Source organism: Cydia pomonella, chromosome 26 (genome assembly GCF_033807575.1).
Source record: "Cydia pomonella isolate Wapato2018A chromosome 26, ilCydPomo1, whole genome shotgun sequence".
NCBI lineage: Eukaryota > Metazoa > Arthropoda > Insecta > Lepidoptera > Tortricidae > Cydia > Cydia pomonella.
Genome location: NC_084728.1, coordinates 3,329,419 through 3,350,945, shown reverse-complemented (window position 1 = coordinate 3,350,945; position 21,527 = coordinate 3,329,419). Strand labels below are relative to the sequence as shown.

At 38.7% G+C, this 21,527-nt stretch overlaps 1 protein-coding gene across 2 annotated transcripts in view; it reads right to left on the bottom strand.

Moving 5' to 3' along the window:
* Positions 1-21,527, bottom strand: part of LOC133532156 (serine proteinase stubble) — a 56,381-nt gene that overhangs the window by 12,330 nt on the left and 22,524 nt on the right. Inside the window, exons 3-6 of one of the 2 annotated variants that reach the window (XR_009801654.1) lie at positions 13,628-14,794; positions 2,836-2,970; positions 1,663-1,923; positions 950-1,030 (exon numbers count right to left, since the gene is read on the bottom strand). Coding sequence is in view for 1 of the 2 variants with exons in the window: in XM_061870698.1 (XP_061726682.1) it covers positions 950-1,010; positions 1,661-1,923; positions 2,836-2,970; positions 13,628-14,794 (1,626 nt within the window). In the remaining variant the exon portion in view is untranslated. Of the gene's footprint in view, positions 1-949; positions 1,031-1,660; positions 1,924-2,835; positions 2,971-13,627; positions 14,795-21,527 lie in introns of both variants that reach the window. The other variant, XM_061870698.1, reaches the window with a different exon arrangement.

Genomic DNA, 21,527 nt, shown 5'->3' with positions numbered 1-21,527 from the left:
TGCGAGACCTTGACTTCACAATGGCCGCGATGACTGTTAACGAGTAATAAAGCAATTTGCCGCGTTTCCGGTTTAGATTTCCGTATTTATAACAATTATAACACGTGGTTATATGTTACTTTAGAGATTTTCATACAGATAGCCCAAAAATACGTAAATTTTTGGAACGAAGTTCCTTAATGTCGCGCCACAATATGATCCGGCCGGACTGGTACAGGTCCGTTCGTTTCGTCCGTGCAATTTTATTTTTAACTTGGTGTTAAGTATGTTCGTCATGTTGTATCTCTTTTTGTATTAGCTTGCCTACTGTGTGCAATTTATTTCGTTTTATTTTATGTTTCATCCTTTTGTCTGTTACCTTCCGTGATTATTTCTCACTCGATGTGCGCTGGAAGTCGCCAGCAACATGCTGAGATGAGACCATTTCGTGCCACTTTATTCTCACCATGTTCTCTTTGTGTTTATGAATAAAACAAAGTCTATTCTATTCTATTCTTATCGGATGGTTGGCGGATTAGGCTAGGTGAAAAAAAGTATTTAAATTCTTTCTCGAAAATAAGTAGCCTAATTTCACCAACATACTGATATCCTATAGTGGTGCAGTTGGCAAACAGCCGCTAAGAAACCGCGACGATCCGGGTTCGATCCTTGGACGTGTATGCTACTTTATGTTTTTTTTGCACTTGAATTTAATAATTTGATTGACTAAACGAGTGTGAAGCGCGAGCATTTCTCAACTTTTTTGTATTTGTTAATCATAATTAATAATATAATACGTTTATCAATAATATTGTACTTCGTTCCAAGAGAAACTCATGCATTTTTTATGTATACTCGTATATGTAATAGCACTGCCAGAATTAAAGCCCCCATTTAGGCGGTTCAAGAAATTGCATGCAATTTTCGGAACATAACGGTATTTGGTCGATCGACTGTATTCATCTCTTACCATCCTTGTAGTCAGACATGTTAACCGCTTCGGTGGTGGTTACAGGCGCCTCGGTGGTCGCGTTGCCGACCGTCGTTGCCGCTGGAAATTTTATTTATGTTAGAAACATAGAGAAGAGCGTATGTGGGGCAACCGGATAGAAAACGTCCGTCGGGGTGACCCAGATACCGCTGGAGTGACGAAGCCCTAAAAGACCTGTTCGCCCTCGGAATACCCAACTGGCGCGAAGTGGCGCAGGATAGGGCAGAGTGGCGCTCTCTTGTGTCAGAGGCCAAGATCTTGTTTGGGTCACTGAGCCAGTGAAGTAGAAAGATAGAGAAACCATCGCTAGAAAAGATGCCGTCATACCTTTGGCCTATGCTCTAGTAGATGGCGCGACTTTTTGATATTTAAGAAATTTAACACATATCAGTGAAAGAATAGGGATCAAATTCGAATGGCGTTCTAAAAGTTTAAGTCAAGTGTCGAAAGATGGCAGTCAATTTACTGTGGCTACCATTGTCATTGGACGGGCTTATGGGCAATAAGAATGGGGCCAGTACAGCGGTGTCACGCACACGAATTCGAGCCAATCGTGCAGTCTAACGCCACAACGCGATTGGTTGATGAGTTCACATCATGCGCGTGATTGGTCGGAGCTAGTTGCGTTAGACTGCACGATTGGCTCGAATTCATGAGTGACACCACTGAACTAGCACCAGTCACAAATATACCTGACTCTGTGGCAGCCTCCGTAGCATTTGTCACGTTGCTCGTCGTCATAGTCGTTATCGTCTCCGTTGTCATTGGCGGCACTGTTGGCGACAACGTGACATTGACCGTGAACTCCAACATGGCTTCCGTGACTGGTTCCGTTGTTGGCGCTTCCGTTGTTGTTGTTGTTGTTGGTTTTGTCGTTGTTGTAGTTGTTGTGGTTGTTGTTGTTGTTGGTTGTTCTGTTGTAGGTGCTTCGGTTTCGGGTTCTGTTGTAGGCGCTATAATAATAAGATACAACTTTTGTAAAAGTGTAATATCAACTGATCGTAAAATAGAGTTCATTTTAGTCATAAAAATAGAAAGCCACCATAAACGTCAAATGACTATCTAACTATTCACAATTTATAACAACTAAACTTGTAAATAACAATAACCTAAAAACCTAAAATAAAATAAAAATGCATTCCGCGGCAATGAGCCGTAGATACTGGCGTGGCAGCATTACCCTGCTGAATTGTAATACTATGGCTCAGTTTCATTGGTCGATACGGCCCGTATGCGGACTGATCCGTATCGATTTCATGAGTTTCACTAGTCGTTAAGTCGTTCTACCGCCTGCGGGGAGTCCCCACAAGCTTTATATTGACCCATGAAACTGAGCCATTATGCATTGTGCGAGGAAGCTGTCAGCTCTTTGTACGGCCCCCCACTTCGCAGCCATGTCGGTACAAGTGTACAAAGTTATCGTGTACCTAAGGTTTTTATTGTAAATTGTTAGTTATAATTATTTATGTCGAATATTGAATACTAACATTCCTTTACGTATATATATATTTTTATACTACGTCGGTGGCAAACAAGCATACGGCCCGCCTGATGGTAAGCAGTCTCCGCAGCCTATGTACGCCTGCAACTCCAGAGGAGTTACATGCGCGTTGCCGACCCTAACCCCGTTGAGCTCTGGCAACCTTACACAACGGCAGGAACACAACACTATGAGTAGGGTGTAGTGTTTTTTGGCTGCTGTTTGTGTTATATATGTGTAATCCATCTTAATATGTTGCTTCGCATTATTAATTCATCTTATATGGCCTTGTTCTAAAACAGTCTAAGTTTTGTATCTTACATTTAATCTTACAGTCCCGATTTTGAGATGGCAGGATAAATTACTAATTAAAACAGCACTCAACCTTCCGTCGTCGTCGTTGTTGTAGATGTCGTTGTTGTTGTGGTTGATGTTGTTGACGATGTTGTTGTGGTTGTTGTTTCGGGGGGCACGGTCAATAACACCCAGCCGTCCGGCGGAGTTATGGGGGACCATATTTCTGAAAAATATATTAACGTTTATAAGTTAAATTCATGTTGTATTCTTTTTTCTATTTATTATTAATAAATAGAAACGTGTAAACTATACCAGAATGAAAATAAAAGAAGAGTGGAAATATTCACTGTCTCGGACGAGACTCGAATTCGTTACTCTGGATCACTAGCCCATCGCTCTGCCAATCGAGCTACCGAGACTTACCCGATGACAGCGAATAGTTACACTTTATCCTTCATATGTAACGTTTTCAACCAAAATGTCCCACATTGTCGGTTGTCGATAAGGTTGCTTTCAATTCAAATTAAAGCTATAAGGAAATAGCGTCTTATTCACAACCGACAATGTACCCTTTTGGTTGAAAATGGCACCTTCTTAGGGCGTTTTCAAGGAGACTAAATTTTCTACAATACGAGACTAGAATTGTTTCTGTAGACCTAATAGTTTTCGAGATAAAGCCTATCAAAGTTTATAAAAGTAGGGGGAAAGTTGGCTAACCAGTACCCCTAGTGTACATTTATTCGATAGCGTAACGTGACGTATGCATTTGCGTTAAGTCTAATTTTGAATGGGATTTTGAGTTTAGAAAACGTTCCGCTTGGCGCGCTGTTTCTAAATCCTATACTAAATGAGACTTAACGCAAACGCGTACGTTACACGTCACGAAATCGAAAAAATTTACACTAGGGGTTCTGGTCCAATCTTTTAGCAACTAGGGCTAGTTTAGGGACGAAGAATTCATTTTTGAAATATCCATTGTACCTTTTCATACAAAGACCTAAGTAGAGACAATTCTAGACTTTATTGTAGCAAATTTAGTCTACTTTAAAATGCTCCGACAAGGTATTATCAAATACTAATCCTTTAAGGTTATAATCGCCTAAATCTAAAAAAAATGGAATTTACCCAGTTTTTCGTTTTTTGACAAAGTTGCGTTCTGCGCTCGAGATCACTTTGGATTATTCATTGAGCCAACATCATAAAATAAACAAGTTTACAAAAAATCAGAACTACCGGATTTGACGCAAACGAACCCACTTACAAAAGTCGACAAAGTTACTGGATTAAGTAGGTACTAAACTTTTCGTGAATACACCTTACAAGACAAAGTCCCCCGCCGCGTCTGTCTGTATGTTCGCATTAAACTCAAAAACTGCTGAACGGATTTTCACGCGGTTTTCACCTATCAATAGAGTGATTCTTGGGGAAGGTTTCGGTGTATAATTTGTTTGTGACACCCGAGCGGAGCCGGGGCGGATCGCTAGTTAGAAATAAGTAGGCGGTTCATGACTGTCATGACCGAGTCAGCGAAATTCACCACGCGCTGACAACTGACATTAAAAGGCGTCGTGGAGTGACGATCGTGATTCAAAAGTAGGATGCTGCTTGACCTAGTCTTGAATTTGGAATTTACGTAAGTTTCGGTCATTCACATTTACGGGCAACTAAAATAAATAAAATATTTGGGGGCAATCTCACACAGATCGATCTAGCCCTAAACTAGGCAAAGCTTGTACTATGGGTACTAGGCGACAATATACATACGTATCAAAATTACAGCGCGTAATTTTGATACGACCACATAATCAAGTGGTAATTAATTTAGGCTGTAATTAACACACTTTCATAGGTTTTATAAAAAAATGGACGATGTTTATTTTTCCATAAAATAATTCAGCAACCAATGTATCACTACATTGTTTTAACTCAAAACGTCGCACCGCCGACGACACAAATACCACAAATGACCATGATGTATGAAATACACTGCTGCTTGAAAAAAATTCAAAAATTAATTATGCTCTGTGGTTAAGACTAAATTTAAAAATCATTCATAATTGTTTTATAGCACTAAAACCTACGTCTAGTTTAAGTTTGTGGTTATATCAAATACACGCAGATAAAAACATAGAAAGCACCCATGACTCGGGAAATCTGTGTTCATCACACAAATATATGCCCTTACCGGGTTTCGAACCCGGGACCATCGGCTTCATAGGCGCCTTTCGAGTAGACATTCGTCAGTGTAATAATAATAATATTCGTTTGTACCTATTTTACCTAACATTTTATACCTCAATCCGAAGACAATGCCACTTATATATGATTCGTATATAAATCTCAGTGGGAATTGTCTCAGGATGTAGGTTGCACTTATAATGTAAAAACTTGGGAGCTTGGAAAGCGATTGAGGGAGGCAACGGGAGACCCTCGCGCAGGCAGTTTTCTCGCGCAAAGGCTTGCCGTCGCGATACAGCGCGGGAATGCTGCCTGCGTGATGGGCACCCTGCCAAGAAGCCAGGGTCTGTTTTAGGTATCTTTCTTTTTTCTAGGTAGGTTTAGTTTTAGTAGTTTTATTTTATAAGTAGTCATAATTTAATTTTATTCAAAATGTATCCTTTTTTCATCATAAATAAATAAAGTACTAGGACGTTTGTACCAGAGTCGTTAAGCGGCAACAGGAGTGGTCATTTCTCCATTCAAACGTACTCGACTATCGTATATCGTATCGTATCGGACTGATTTGCTTTTTTTTACATTATTGTTTCTTAAGGGTTAGTCCCAGGTATTTTATACTTACTAGAAGACTCCAACCTTTACAATTGAACCCTGTATTATTAACAAATAAAACATTTTTCATTTTCAGTTTTTCATTAAGGCGCTAGTGCACTTCAAATATTCGCGAAAACGGCCTTATTTACTAGGCCGCAAAGAGAAGCATGGTATTCAAAACTGTCATCAATTAGCCTAAAAATCAAAACAGTCCGACACAGATAATTTTATTACCACTTCGATCTCAAAATGTCGTTACATTTGGTTGAATTTTGGAGGACGAAATATTCAAATACGAAACATCGTTTTTTGAGATTTTCACGCAGGATTTTTCGCCTAACATGGCGTTAGCGAGGTGGATATATTCACCTAAAATATTTAAATCTCAGCTCCCGTATCCTCTTAACATTTATTGTATCGTCTACAGAAGTGACCTTTTTCTAAAATGTGTTTGACCCAACCGCGAGACCACGGAAACAAGACTTTACCATCAACAATGTCATCGGTTCTAGGCTTGGGTCCTAGGTCATCTGATAAAAAACCGGGATGGTCCGTTGGCCGTGGTGAGGTTACCAATTTCATGTTTTTAAGACCATATTTTATGTCAAACCTTGTTATTTTTAACCTCAACGAACATGTTCATCATTAAATTAATTAGATTACTATATTTCTAATAATATTGCATGCGCTCGGTAAACTTAATGATACATCGCGTCGCAAGACATGTTACAGAGAACAAAAATTGTTTATAGGTAACATCTGTATTCATTACCTGTAACGCACAATATATAAATAAATGATTCTACGTAATTCCTTTACTATGAAACGTCATATCCTCCTTTATTATGGGCTGGTTACTAACCAGAAACGTCATAATCTCCTTTATTATTATTATGGACTGGTTACTGACCAGAAACGTCATATCCTCCTTTATTATGGGCGGGTTACTGACCAGAAACGTCATATCCTCCTTTATTATGGGCTGGTTACTGACCAAAAACGTCATAGTCTCCTTTATTATGGGCTGATTACTATCCAGAAACGTCATAACCTCCTTTATTATGGGCTGGTTACTGACCAGAAACGTCATATCCTCCTTTATTATGGGCTGGTTACTGACCAGTAACGTCATATCCTCCTTTATTATGAGCTGTTTACTGACCAGCCCATAATAAAGGAGGATAGGACGTATTATAACTTTTTTATTTTATTTATGGTACATTTTGCGCATTACTTAATGCAATATAGCTTTTGAAGTACCCAGTGTTTTACGAGTATAATATTATCGTCCTTTACAATGTTTAGGAAGGTTATTTATGTCATTAAGTTTTTGCAATTCATTGAAGTATTTCCAAACTAAAAACAATAAGATAATTAATTCTTTAATACAAAGAAAAATTGATAACTCCGTATTATAGGTAGCTCCGCCGGTAGCCCCAACAGTCTCCTGGAGACAGTAGCAGGATGGGAAGATGGTCCCTTCCATTACTATTGGAACCACATCCACATGCTGTCCACCTAGTTTTAAATGTAAAAACGAAATAAACTTATTATTATATTATATTATTATTGAAGTATGAAAACGGAACTTAATGTTTTATACTTCCGACGTTTCAAGGATGGCGTTGTTCCGTCCCGTCCCGTCCTATCCCGTCCCGCATGTATAATTTAAAAATTTGTCTAAATCGTGGAAGTTTTAATCAGTGTGAAAACTCTGTGTTTATCAAAAAAATAATTGCCCTCACTGAGAATCGAACCCCAGACAGACATTAAGAAACTAGACTGACCGTGAAATGAAGAGTAAAAGCATTGTACTGTGACAGATCCGCTGACAGTCGACAGGCCGGTCACGTATCGAGGCCAAACGCATTGTCGCAGTGAAACTTAGGGCTCACTTTCTTTACGAACATTTTAAATTCGGATTTTTTTTTTTAGGACATTATTATTATTTATAGGGAAGCGGTGGTGGCCGAGTGGATATGACGTCCGACTTTCAATCCGGAGGTCGCGGGTTCAAGTCCTGGCTCGTACCAATGAGTTTTTCGGAATTTATGTACGAAATATCATTTGATATTTACCAGTCGCTTTTCGGTGAAGGAAAACATCGTGAGGAAACCTGCATACATCTGCGAAGAAATTCATAGGTGTATGTGAAGTCCCCAATCCGCATTGGGCTAGCGTGGGGACTATAGCCCGAGCCCTCTCGCACATGAGAGGAGGCCTGTGCCCAGCAGTGGGACGTATATAGGCTGAATTATTATTATTATATTATTAGGACATTATTACACAAATTGACTAAGTCCCACAGTAAGCTCAATAAGGCTTGTGTTGAGGGTACTTAGACAACGACATATCTTCTTCTTCCTCGCGTTGTCCCGGCATTTTGCCACGGCTCATGGGAACCTGGGGTCCGCTTGACAACTAATCCCAAGATTTGGCGTAGGCACTAATTTTTACGAAAGCGACTGCCATCTGCCCTTCCAACCCAGAGGGTAAACTAAGCCTTGTTGGGATTAGTCCGGTTTCCTCACGATGTTTTCCTTCACCGAAAAGCGACTGGTAAATATCAAATGATATTTCGTACATAAGTTCCGAAAAACTCATTGGTACGAGCCGGGGTTTGAACCCACGACCTCCGGATTGCAAGTCGCATGCTCTTACCACTAGGCCACCAGCGCTTTTTACTTAGACAACGACATATATAATATATAAATAGTTAAATACATAGAAAACCACCCATGACTCAGGAACAAATATCCATGCTCATCACACGAATAAATGCCCTTGCCAGGATTTGAACCCGGGATCATCGGCTTCATAGGCAGGGTCACTATCCACGAGGCCAGACAGGTCGTCAGTATTGAAATAGTTTAAAGCTTTGTTGCCATGGTGATCTGATGATAGTCACAGCCGTGGATGTAAAGGTATATAGATCGAGTCATTCACGAAGACGCGCGCCTTCAATCGTATTGTCATGTTATTAGATTATATGACACGAAATCGGTGATCTACGGTATACGACTGATCGGTGATCACGTGGTGTTTTCCATAGAAAACGAAGCGCCACGATATGACACGAAATATAAATTGGACGACTACTGCAGCAGAGTAAGTGTTGAGGCGTAGATACTGCAGTGTTGTGGCGTCGACATCATTGTAAATTTTCTTGGTATTTGCGTTACTGGCGTTATTAAAACGTTCAATGGGCCACTAGATCTAAGGTGGCATAAGGATAGCGACTGCCGCAGCATTAAGGATGACTTACGCTAGACCGGGCCAGGGCCGGGCCGGAGCTTCCGACACGTCATTTTCTATACGACTGATCGGTGATCACGTGGTGCTTTCCATAGAAAACGAAGCGCCGGAAGCTCCGGCCCGGCCCTGGCCCGGTCTAGCGTGAGTCATTCTTTACTGGCAACTTTATCCGATCTGCCAATCTGTCACCTAAGCGTTTTTACTTGGGGTAATACTAGGTACTGGGACGTAATGATCAAGAATATTTTAATCCTAATAACAATTTATTTCATTTACTCTAATAAAATACAGTATCTCGCTTAAATTTAAATTGCATTGTTATCATGTTTACATTCATAGGTGTCGCCAAAGGGGGGGGGGGGGGGGGCAGCTGCCCCCTCCACCCCTATAGAACAAAATTTCTAACCAAATGTATAATCCCCACCCTTCCCCTTCGCCATCGGATATGAACTGCCACCCCCCCCCCCCCCCCTCATTTTAATTTGACAGTGTGTCTAAATATTTTTAATTACTCGTACATAAAAGAAACAATAATATGTGCCAACGGCCGGGAAAACATCCCACTTTGTCGCGTGCCATAAGGAAGCTTTGATGGGTTATTCGTATAAAGATATAAGCAAATCTCGTCTTTACGGCAAGCGACAAAGTGTGACGTTTTGTCGGCCATGGACACATTATGTCTAAAACCTACTGCTAAGGATTTTTATATTTTAAATTGAAGATGAAACTGGAAAAACATTGTACTTAAAGACCTCAAAACAACATTAGTTGAAGTGTTTTCGCTCAATCCAATAATAACTAAAGCTTAAATTCGGTAAATCTTCATTTTTTACTTGCAACGATACAAACAAACACTCAATTCTAATGAGTTTTGAACATTAAATGTGACTAACACAAATATGACACCTCCGGTCAACGTTTTTCTCATAAAAACCGCAAAATCAAAAGAACACAAGTTTATATTGTTACCTTCAATTTCAAGTTTTATCCAGTTGTTTTAAGATTGATATTTCTATATTTACTTGAAAGATTGTCCTACTTTTTTTTGTCAAAATAAGCATTGATTTGTGCGCCCACGGTCTCAACGATCGTTGACTGGGCATTACTCATTTTACCAATAAATTAGGCAAAGAGCTATGTACAATTTTCGTATCATATATTTTAATATTCCGTAAGCAAAATTAGTTGGTAGTAAGAAGGATTTCAATAGGGAGTATTACTGCAATTTTCTGCCGCCGGAATGCAGCACTAGCACCTATCGTAAACCATAGACTAACTTATACGTACTGTACCTTAAACTGTTTCTTGACAAGTTTTCACAAGGCGATTTGTTTACAAAGGGCCTACCGGAAAACGCGAAAATCGAAATTTAGTTATCTGTCTCATTATCGCTCAAATATGCAAGAGTGATAGAGAGGTTAGATAACGAAATTTCAATTATCTTCTTTCGTCTAGGTCCTCAGAGTGTGATGGATTGTGGTAGTGGCGCCCTCTACGCAGAGTTTCGCGTAATATTCCCTATTCAGAGTGCGTTTAATTCAAAGCCTTTTAAACATACTTTAATCGCAAAAATTTGGACCATTATGCTAACTCCATGGCATTTCCATTGACAAAGTGTATGTGTGAAATTTCTATGAAAATTTAACATCTATAATGCCACTCCCTCGCTTTTTTATGTTAAATTCGCTGTAAAGTTTGCTTAGACGGACTCAAATGCACACGACTCTTGACACGGCAGATAAACAAAGCTCGTAGTCAAAAAATGTATAAAAAGACTTTAGTTAGTTTTATTTCTGCATCTAAAATTTAATTACTAAAAGTGATTCAGATATTACAATGAACATATTTTAAGGAATTGTCGTTTTAAATAGTACCTAACCATCGGAGGCAACGAAAAGTACTAGAACAAAATTATACCTGTTACCTGTCTGGGCAGTGACCCTGCCGATGGTCCTGGGTTCGAATTCTGGTAAGGGCATTTATGGCTGAGTCATGGATGTTTTTTATGTACATTTATAAAAAATACATATATCGTTGTCTAAGTATTCACAGCACAAGACTTATAGAGCTCACTGTGGGACTTAGTCAGTTTGTGTAATACTTTCCTATAATATTTTTTTTATTTAAAATTAAAACAGTTACAAAAGGAGTTAATTGTTTGTATTAAAATATAGCATTACTTGGAAAGTTAGACTCTTGGACTATGTCACGAGTCATTTGATTTATCATCAATCGATAAGGAACAAATAGAAAATAGCAGTTCTTAGATGATTTATTGAAGCACCATTGTATTTAATCATAGAGATTATAAATAGGGGGAAAGTGGCATGAAGGAGCCAGGTTTTGAAGGAGGCATTTGCATTATTTTGATCGTATCAGAACGAATAATAATAATTCAAATTCAAGTCGGAAATATTGCCGAAAGTTATTCTAAACTGTCACAATATGCTTACTTATAAAACTTCTAAAAACCTAAGTGTAAAAAGTGCGAGTAGGACTCGCCCGCCGAGGGTTCCGTACTTTTTAGAATTTGTTGTTATAGCGGCAACACAAATACATCATTTGTGAAAATTACAACTGCTAGACAGTTGAAATCACGGTTCATTAGAAACAGCCTGGTGACAGACAGACAGACGGACATGGCGAAACTATAAGGGTTCCTTGTTGACTACAGAACCTTAAAAAGAAGAAGAAGATTCTTATTTACTTAATGCAATAAATTAAGAACAATGACCTCGCGAAAACCTCTGCTGTTCCGAGCCACTTCACATCTTGATCAAAAACAATTATTAAGAATTCATTACTAGTTGTTTGACCCCAACAGACCTCACGCGTTTTATATTGTAAACACAGTCATTACAGAATGATTATTGTTTACTGTTTTTCATATGAAATGATTTAATGCAATTATTATATTGTAATAAGTAAATCGTCAAATTTTGACGACCGGTCTGGCCTAGTGGGTAGTGACCCTGCCTAGTGGTCCTGGGCTCGAATCCCGGTAAGGGCATTTATTTGTGTGACGAGCATAAATATTTGTTCCTGAGTCATGGGTGTTTTCTATGTATTAAGTATCTATTTGTATATTACATATTGTGTACATCGTTGTCCAAAGTATCTACAACACAAGCCTTTTATGAGTTTACTGTGGGACTTCAATTTGACCCTTTTATTTATGTCCTTATTATTTATTATACAGTATAAATAAAATTTATTAAAAAAAAACGCTAAATTAAGCGCTGGTGGCCTAGCGGTAAGAGCGTGCGACTTGCAATCCGGAGGTCGCGGGTTCAAAGCCCGGCTCGTATCAATGAGTTTTTCGGAACTTATGTACAAAATAGCATTTCATATTTACAAGTCGCTTTTCGGTGAAGGAAAACATCGTGAGGAAACCGGACTAATCCCAACAAGGCCTAGTTTACCCCCTGGGTTGGAAGGGCAGATGGCAGTCGCTTTCGTAAAAACTAGTGCCTACGCCAAATCTTGGGATTAGTTGTCAAGCGGAACCCAGGCTCCCATGAGCCGTGGCAAAATGCCGGGACAACGCGAAGAAGAAAAAGACAGTATAAATAAAATTTGTCTATTCCGTACATTTTGGCTAGTCTGGCGATGAAATTTTCTAACGGAAAGTCATTTTTCCCCGCGATTTCGGGGATGGAACCATAATAAAAGTTGCTCAGTATGACTTAAATAGGTATGTAAATAATAACGGATTTGAGTAAATGGTTTTAGTTAATATAGGTACATTTTTTTTTTTATACCACGACGGTGGCAAACAAGCATACGGCCCGCCTGATGGTAAGCAGTCACCGCAGCCTATGGACGCCTGCAACTCCAGAGGTGTTACATGTACATATGTTAACGGCACCAATGATGAAACATTTAAGGGAAAATTTGGAGTATTTTTGATATTTCACCGACAGCTGTAAAATTTCTACCGCTTTACGCTTTAAAAGTTCAATGTCCCATTCGTCCTTTATGTTTTCCATGTATTGAATGAAAGCTACTGCAATTGGTTTCAATATTATTTAGCAGTTAAAACATTCAAAACTGTGTTTTTTTTGCTCTAGTCATGGAATGTATGGCGAAATTCATTTTCAAAATAACAAATATCAATGAAAAATTAAACTTAAGCGTAGGAGTTGAAAATAGAGTTCCGGTTACTCTGGTTATAATACTTATAATATTAGTGGAAATTCGTTGAGCATTAGACTTTTTGTTTGCCGCGATAGCTATTGTCGAGTAGCAGTACTGAGAGTTCCGCTACTCGATGCTAGATGGCGACTGCGAAAATAATAAGCATTTTGGTACCAAAACTGATGTATGGAGTGAGCACTCTATTACTTCTTATTTATTTTATAGGTATCATAAATGAAGTGTCGGACGCCTCGGGCCGGACCCTTAGCAAAGAGACAATAGAGGTTGATTTTCAAATAAAACTTTGTGGCCACAATAAAATTACTACCATCTTTCGACACATGATTAAAACTTTAAGAACGCCATTTCTCTTTGCTCCTTATTATTTCACTGATATGTGTTAAATTTGTTAAATATCAAAAAGTGGCGCCATCTAACAGATGAAAGGCCAAAGGTACGGCGGCAACGTTTCGAGCAATGGCACCATAATCTTTGGGTTATGCCCGGTCAAATGGCGCCACTTTTTATATTTAACAAATTTAACACATATCAGTGAAAAAATAAGGATCAAAGTCAAATGACGTTCTAAAAGTTTTAATCATGTGTCGAAAGATGGCAGTAAATTTATGTGGCAACAAAGTTTTCTTTGACAATCAACCTCTATTTCAAATTCTTTTTATCCTTAGAAATCAAGTGGTTAAAAAAATACAACTCACCGTCAGAAGCCGTAGTAGTATTTTCTGGCGCTTTGGTTGCGGCATCCACCGTACTCGACCACGTCACTAACGGAGGGTAATCCGTAGACTTGACTGTTGTTGGAATCTCAGTCTCCGTCACTGGTTTTAAAGTCGGAATTTCAGTAACAATTTCCGTGGTTGTTACTTCTGTAGTAGCAGCTTCTGTTGTTGGTTGCTCTGTTGTTGTTGTTGGTTGTTCTGTCGTTGTTGTTGTTGTTGTGGTTGTTGTTGTTGAGGGTTCAGTTATTATTTCAGTGGTTTCAACAGTTTTCTCAGTTGTTGGAGTTTCAGTTGTCGTTGTTGTTGAGGTTGTTTCTTGTGTTGCATTTATAAAAGTTATAGTTGAAAGTGGTCTAGTCAAAATCGGTCTAGAGCTAGTAGATTGTGGTAGAATAGTGATGTTTAATCTAGGAGGGATAGGTAATGGCTTTTTAGTAGAAGGCACTTTAGGTGTCGGACGATAGATAGGTTTTCTGGTAGTGTTGTATACTAATAATGGTTTAGTAGGTTTTGGTCTATTTGGCTGTATATATTGAGGCTTGGTAAAGTTAGTAGGTCTGTATGTCGGTCTAGGTTTATAAGTAAGCACAGGTTTTCTACTTGGCTTCGCTGTTGTTGGTTCCGTAGTCGAAACGGTTGTTTTTATCGCTTCCGTTGTAGATTTTTCTGTGACTAAATCTCCAGAAACGGTTTGGAATGTAGATAATTTACCTGGTATTTCTGTAGCTTCTTCAGGTTTTACAGCTTTAGTAGTAGCTTCTAATTCAAGAGTAGTTTTATCATCAGGTATCTTATTATCTAGATCATCAGACTTTGTCTCCATATCTATTTTATCAGCCAGCGTAGTTTTTTCAGTAGTCCTTATTACTTTAGTTGTTTCTTCAAATTTTATAGTAGTTTTTTCTTCAGTCTGTGGATGAACGAAGTTAGCGCCATCTATGGAGTTATCTTCGATGTTATTTATAGGTATAACGTTCTTGTCCTGCACTTGGCAACAGGAGCCGAAGTAGAACCTGTCTATGCATGTTCCTAGGTGTGTGCCGTTGGCTTTGAGGCAGTCTATGGCGAACATGCAGAGGCCTTCTTGGCCTGTTCGTCTTGATATGCATGGCAAGTGGCGTATATTCCTAGCTAGTGGCACTGGACCTGAAACAAGACAAATAAGTGGTTAACACGATGAAATATAATTATATTGAAATAGTCAGGAAACGGATGTTGACTAGGTTAGAATATGGGACGTTTTTAGTCGCTAAATAGGACCTTATAGAAGGATTTTAGAGTCGTCTAATAAGGCAAAACGCACAATATTGGATCTGATATTGGCAGTTTAACACTGCCAAGACAGGAACGGTAAGTTATTATGTATTTGTATGTAAATGACAGGTGTCACCAGTAACTACTCAAGCTAAATAGACGATCATATACCGTGGGCTGGTAAGACCCGACAGATTTTAAACACGCATTACTAAGGTCATAAGGAGCAAAAAAAATTATGAGTTTTGGTCAAATTAGTAAGGTTTTTTTATTTTTTGCAGATATAAATTGCGAGTTTCCTTTAAAACTCTCATGTCTACCAGTAGGTATGTCTCAACTAAGGCACTTTTAACGCACATTACAGAAGGTCGTGTTTGGACTCGTGTAACTCGTGAAATGTTTTAACTAGAACTATAATTAAGATGTCAACTTTTAGCTGATATCCTGTACTACCATTTAACATCAAAAAAGGAAACGGCAAGTTATAATAAAAACAAAACCACGGTCCTTCTTAGGCGCAACTACGTTATGAAGAGAATCAAGGTATTATCCATAAAACTTGACCAGTATGGTTGATTCACGAAAGCTGGCGTTGATTTTATATGATTTTTTTATACTACGTCGATGGCAAACAAGCATACGGCCCGTCTGGTAAGCGGTTACCATAGCTTATTGACGCCTGCACCTCCAGAGGAATTTAAACAGTTTAATACAAATCTCGTGCCAGCTGTTATGAATCGACCTATTAACATCGATTTAAGGTTTTTAATTTTCAATCGCATCATCGTTACATTAGAATAAACAAATTAAATATACCTAGTTATTTGACCCCGTTGTACATATTTGTGTAATATAAAACATAGACGATGACATGAGTGATTTTATGACTTGAAGAACCTTAGACACAACAATACCGTGTCATGTGAATAGGCTGGTCAGTCTGGTCACCTATAGATAAATTAAATTATTTTACACCAGTCATAAATCAGTGCTGCGAAAATACAAGAAATATCGAAATCAAACATCTTATGCACGTTTAATTAATTTAAATCAGCAAAATGTGAAAATCAGGTGAATAATCACAATATACCGGCCGGCCTGGGGTCCATTCCTCGAACGGTGTTAGTCTAATATTATTAGTGTGTTGCCAAGATCCCTTGGTTAACAATCCACATATGTACTATTAAACATCTGACTATGACTACAAATCTTACGATGATCTTTATCATTTATCATGCGAGTCAGATTTTAAAACCATACATAGTGCGCCATCTATCCTCGTTACGTTCAAACAGTTACTAACGCCATCTACAGTAACGTGATTTAACTACTAAGTCCAACGAAGGACAAAAATGGCAGAATATAACACTCGTAGAAAGTGTCATGAATGTGTATGAGTTCGTGGCACTTGCTATAGAAACTATGGATCCTTGGTAGTTCGACACCAAACAATTTATTAAAAATGTGTCGGAACGTCTGATGGCTCCGCTACACGATGGCCCAGCGTAGGCCAGTCCAAGGGACGCATTTATGCGTTAGAGGGAGCAAGTGATATTGCTATCTCATTCCACCGCATAGCTGCTTCCCTTAGACTGGCGTACGATGGGCCATCATGTAGAGGAGCCCTGATAGGTGTCTCGGGGGACCACAGAGAGGGCTCCCTTTGCTCAGAGGTGCTGAAGTCTGGCGGTGCGAGGAGGTAACGTCGCCAGCATTCTGGGGTCTATGCTGGAAACAGGAGATTTGAGGGAGGTTTTTTATATTTAGTCGTATTTTAGTTAAGGTAATGTTTAATTTTAAGGTATTATGTTTATATTTTCCTTCCTTCTTGTTTGTATTGTAATATGTTATATGTAGAGTATAGTAAATAATCAAATAATGTAATAGACATCCAATGTAAAATCTATGACAAGATAATTGTATATAAAATGACTTGTAGATGTAAATATTTACCAATAAATATCATATCATATCATATCATATCATATCATATCATATCATGTAGGTATGTTTGATTAATAAGTGAGTTGAAAGTGTCTAAAAGAATTGATTATAATAGAGAAGTAAAGTCTAAGAGAAAAACATGCCCTTATACATACAAAACAGATGGCGCTGTAGTACGCTATATGTTTTGCGGTAATTGAATTGTCAAACGTCAACTTTTGACACAGTTACTGCAAAATGTACGGAGCTGTACACTTGTACAGGCTGTCCAGCGACATCTCGTTTACCTGACAAATTCGAAGGACGAAATTGTCTTAGATTGTACACATCTTACTAACTCAATCCATCTTGAAAAGTGTTAAAACAATACAGGGTGCTTAGCCTAAGTGGCAATCGTTAACGCTCTTATTAATGAAAGCTGAACAAATTAGAGTTATGGATATTATGGATTTTGGTAAAATTTCATATCATTAAAATAATTAAGTAAACTGTTATTTTAATTAAATGCTACCTGCGTAGACACACTGGCACCGTTCCACCTCCAACGGACTAATGTAAAAGCGGGCGCAGCGGCGGAAAGCGCCGAAATTTTGAAACGTAATAAATATAAGAGCCTAGGTTACGAGCACAATTTTGTACTATATGGTGTTGGAACTCTACGTCCATGGGTCAACGCGCACAAGTTTTATGCAGAAATCGCGAAGCGTCTGGTTGACGTAACTGGTGACTGAAGAGCTGGCGGCTTCCTCGCGCAACGTATCAGTATTGCGATACAACGAGGAAATGCCGCCAGCATCCTTAGTACAATGCCTCAAGGGCCTATTTTAGATTTAAGCTTGTTATAGTAATCCTCTGTATGTATCCATTATGTATATTGTTATTGTAAATAAATAAATATATATAATATAATATAATATAATTCAGTCTCTTTATACGTCCCACTGCTGGGCACAGGCCTCCTCTTATGTGCGAGAGGGCTCGGGCCCACGCTAGCCCAATGCGGATTGGGGACTTCACATACACCTTTGAATTTCTTCGCAGATGTATGCAGGTTTCCTCACGATGTTTTCCTTCACCGAAAAGCTAGTGATAAATATCAAATGATATTTCGTACATAAGTTCCGAAAAACTCATTGGTACGAGCCAGGATTTGAACCCGCGACCTCCGGATTGAAAGTCGGAATAAATATATATTAATAGTAAAAAAAAACATACACATTATCTGCAATTCTATTGAACTCCGCTTTAGATCCGTATTCCCAGGTTGACAAACAAACGGTAAACAATTACAACAAACAATACAGTTCAAACGTTATAATACAAACAATAATAACTACAAACAACAATAATAACATAAACAAACATGTTAACACTCATAGCAATTTGCCAAATCGATATATAGGTTGGGTAAATAAGAGTGATACACTTTATTTCTAAATTTAATTGGGCATTATAAAAATAAACTAACTTATCTATTAAATAAAACTAAATTAAAACTAAAAACTAATACTAAATAAAATTAAAATATGTCTAAAAAATTTGGCCCCTTTGGCATGGTGCCGAGGATGCTGGCAGCATTTCCCCGCTGTATAGCGATGCTAATACGTTGTGCGAGAAAGCTGCCAGCTCTTCGGTCACCTGTGAAGTCGACCAGCCTTTTAGATAGTTCTTTAAAAAGTTGTAGAGCATTAGGACCCCACGGGCCAAGCGTCTCGACCCCAAATGGCATAAAAATGTATTCGGGGCCGAGACCCCTGTACTTTTGTATTTTAAGCTTATAATTATATGTGACGTTATCTATGAAAAGGGACCTTATTGTCGATGGCGCTTCCGCCTTTATGTCGGCGGCTTTATGCTCCGATACAAATACATACAACGCTGCGCTGCGTGACGCAGTGCTGCGTAAGCGCCATCGACAATAAGGTCCCTTTTCCTAGATAATGCAGATAATGCTACATATCATAAGTGCAAAATTCATTAAATATTTTTTCATAAATATATTATTCAGAGCTGGCAATTGTCAGAGGCGGCGCTAGGCTAGGCGTGGGCGTTGTGGGCGACCGCCTAGGGCCTCGCGGTCCGAGGGGCCTTGCGCCTCAAATACGTATAACTGGAAAGCAACGTAAAAAAATATTCGTCATTTCTTAAGCCACCAGAGGGCCTCGCTAAATGTACCTTGCCCACACCCAATTTTGGTCTTGCCCCGCCACTGGCAATTGTTTACGGAAGATAACTTCTCCCAAATATCTCTAGAAGCAAGCAATTTTTTCTCAAATGTTTGTGCTACCTAAAACACGGTGTTTGCTCAATTAATTTCGAGAAAATGTGACAGTGATTGGCACCCAAAGTCCCCAAATTTTGCAGCCCCTGACTTATTTATGTGGGGCTATCTAAAATCACGTGTCTGTGCTTATAAGCAATTTACTAAGATAACGCTAAAATGTGCGAAAATATGCTGAAAATTGCGATGATAAAGTTTTACATTTGCATGCTATTAGTGGAAAATGAGTACTACGTTTGTATGAATGGCGATTTCGCGCGGGTGGGGACAAACATAGCAATTTGAGACTTTATTTCTAAATTGTAATTATATGTGACGTTATCCATGAAAAGGGATCTTATTGTCGAGTGCGCTTCCGCCGTCCCCCACTATCGTCAATTTGACTTTTTCGTCGACTGTAATGGTTGAATTAAGATTTCGTATACCAAACTGTAATTGGGTTCTTTTCATGTATGGGCGAACTCAACTATAATATTTATTTCGCAACGGTTTAGTCAACTATAACGAAATGGACCAATCACAGCTCGCCGCGGTCAAGAGTACGGAACAAAACGATAGCTCAAATTAATTATTTATTTTAGGTTGTATCGTAGAAACAATTGCTTCATAATTCATAAGTCATAAACGCAGATATTACACCCTTAATATAGCAACATCCATAGACTACGAAAACCGCTTACCATTGCTTGTTAGTCTCCAGGCTACGGTGGCCAAAATCCATAAAACTGTCTAAAAATTTAATTATTCCACATAAAATATTTTAGTATAGGCATCGAAATTGTTCATTTCAAAAATAAAAAAAATCCTCAATTTCCTATCATTTTTTCCTGAAATTTCCGCTTTTTTGAAACGAAACTAGCATAACTTGCACCAGGGATCGGAACCGGTTTTTTGGAAAAACTTTGAAATAAACATATATTTCGGTTTATTTTATACTCCAAATATAGGACTCGGTTGTGTTTTTAGCTAACGACTTCGTATTATTAGATTGCCCAATTAGAAATGAAATAATTAACAAAGAACGAAAAAATACCGTTTTCGTTCCCATAGAAAAAATACCGGTTTCCGATCCCTGACTTGCACATCTGTTCTCCTCACATGGCCATAATAGTACATTGCGATACAAGTGCGAAAAATAGAACATTCGCAACGAGTGGGGATTAAAACACGAACACATTTTACAGTACATATGGCCCTTTAAATTTTCGACATAGTTATGTGCTAATTAATGCACTAGTGCGGTAAAGTAGCACCATTTATACAGTAAAAATAATAAAATTGGAGCATTCCGCAGTGGCCAATAATACCGTATAAAATTAATATTAATGTATTCTGCTGCGAATAGTTAGTAAGGAATGTTAAGGTACTCACGGCCTTCGTAAAAACCTTTTCTAAATTAAACTCTGTCATGGTATATATCGTGTTTTTAAATTTCTTATAGCGTGCCAAGGATGTCTATGGCAACCAATGGCAACTACGCATTGTATATGTCGGCGGCCGATCGTAAAATCCGTTAGATCAGGAAATTATAGGCACTTCATGAAACGCCGTTTCATGATATACCCAATTGCCCAAGATTTGCCCAGGAATATCACGATCTACGTTATAAAATAACACGGCAGATCGATGAGAGCAATTAGTTAGTAGATATTCATAGTTAGGTCAAACATATTTTAGAAAAAGGTCACTTCTGTGGACAATACAATAAAAGTTAACATCTCTGGTACATAGATATCCCGTTCTTCTTATTTGAGTCTCAAGTACTGAAAACATGTATCCCGCCTATAAAAGTGCCGCTTAAACATTAGCTTTAGGTTCCCTTAAATTTGCTATGTCTACAGGAAAGACGCGAAACAGTTTGCTATAAAATGTGTGACCCAGTTACATACTTACCAAAATGACATGACACCAAAAGACCTTCCTCGGAAAATCTGATGCCGCCTGGACAGGCAGACAGGCAGGCAGGTTGATCTGTCGTGGCATCACCGAATGGGTCCGACGGAAGACCAGCGCTGGCTTCATAGCATTTTGCTGAGTTGGGTCCATTTCGTGATGCGCACTTAATGCTCTGTTCTTCTGTTTTTGTTGCCTGTACATGTTCGTAAGTGTTTGTGAATGTCACGACTAAAGGTCTTTTATCTTTATCTTTACATCTTCTTCCTCGCGTTGTCCCGGCATTTTGCCACGGCTCATGGGAGCCTGGGGTCCGCTTGGCAACTAATCCCGAGATTGACGTAGGCACTAGTTTTTACGAAAGCGACTGGCATCTGACCTTCCAACCCAGAGGGTGAACTAGGCTTTATTGCTCACGATGTTTTCCTTCACCGAAATGCGACTAGTAAATATCAAATTATATTTCGTACATAAGTTCCGAAATACTCATTGGTACGAGCCAGGGTT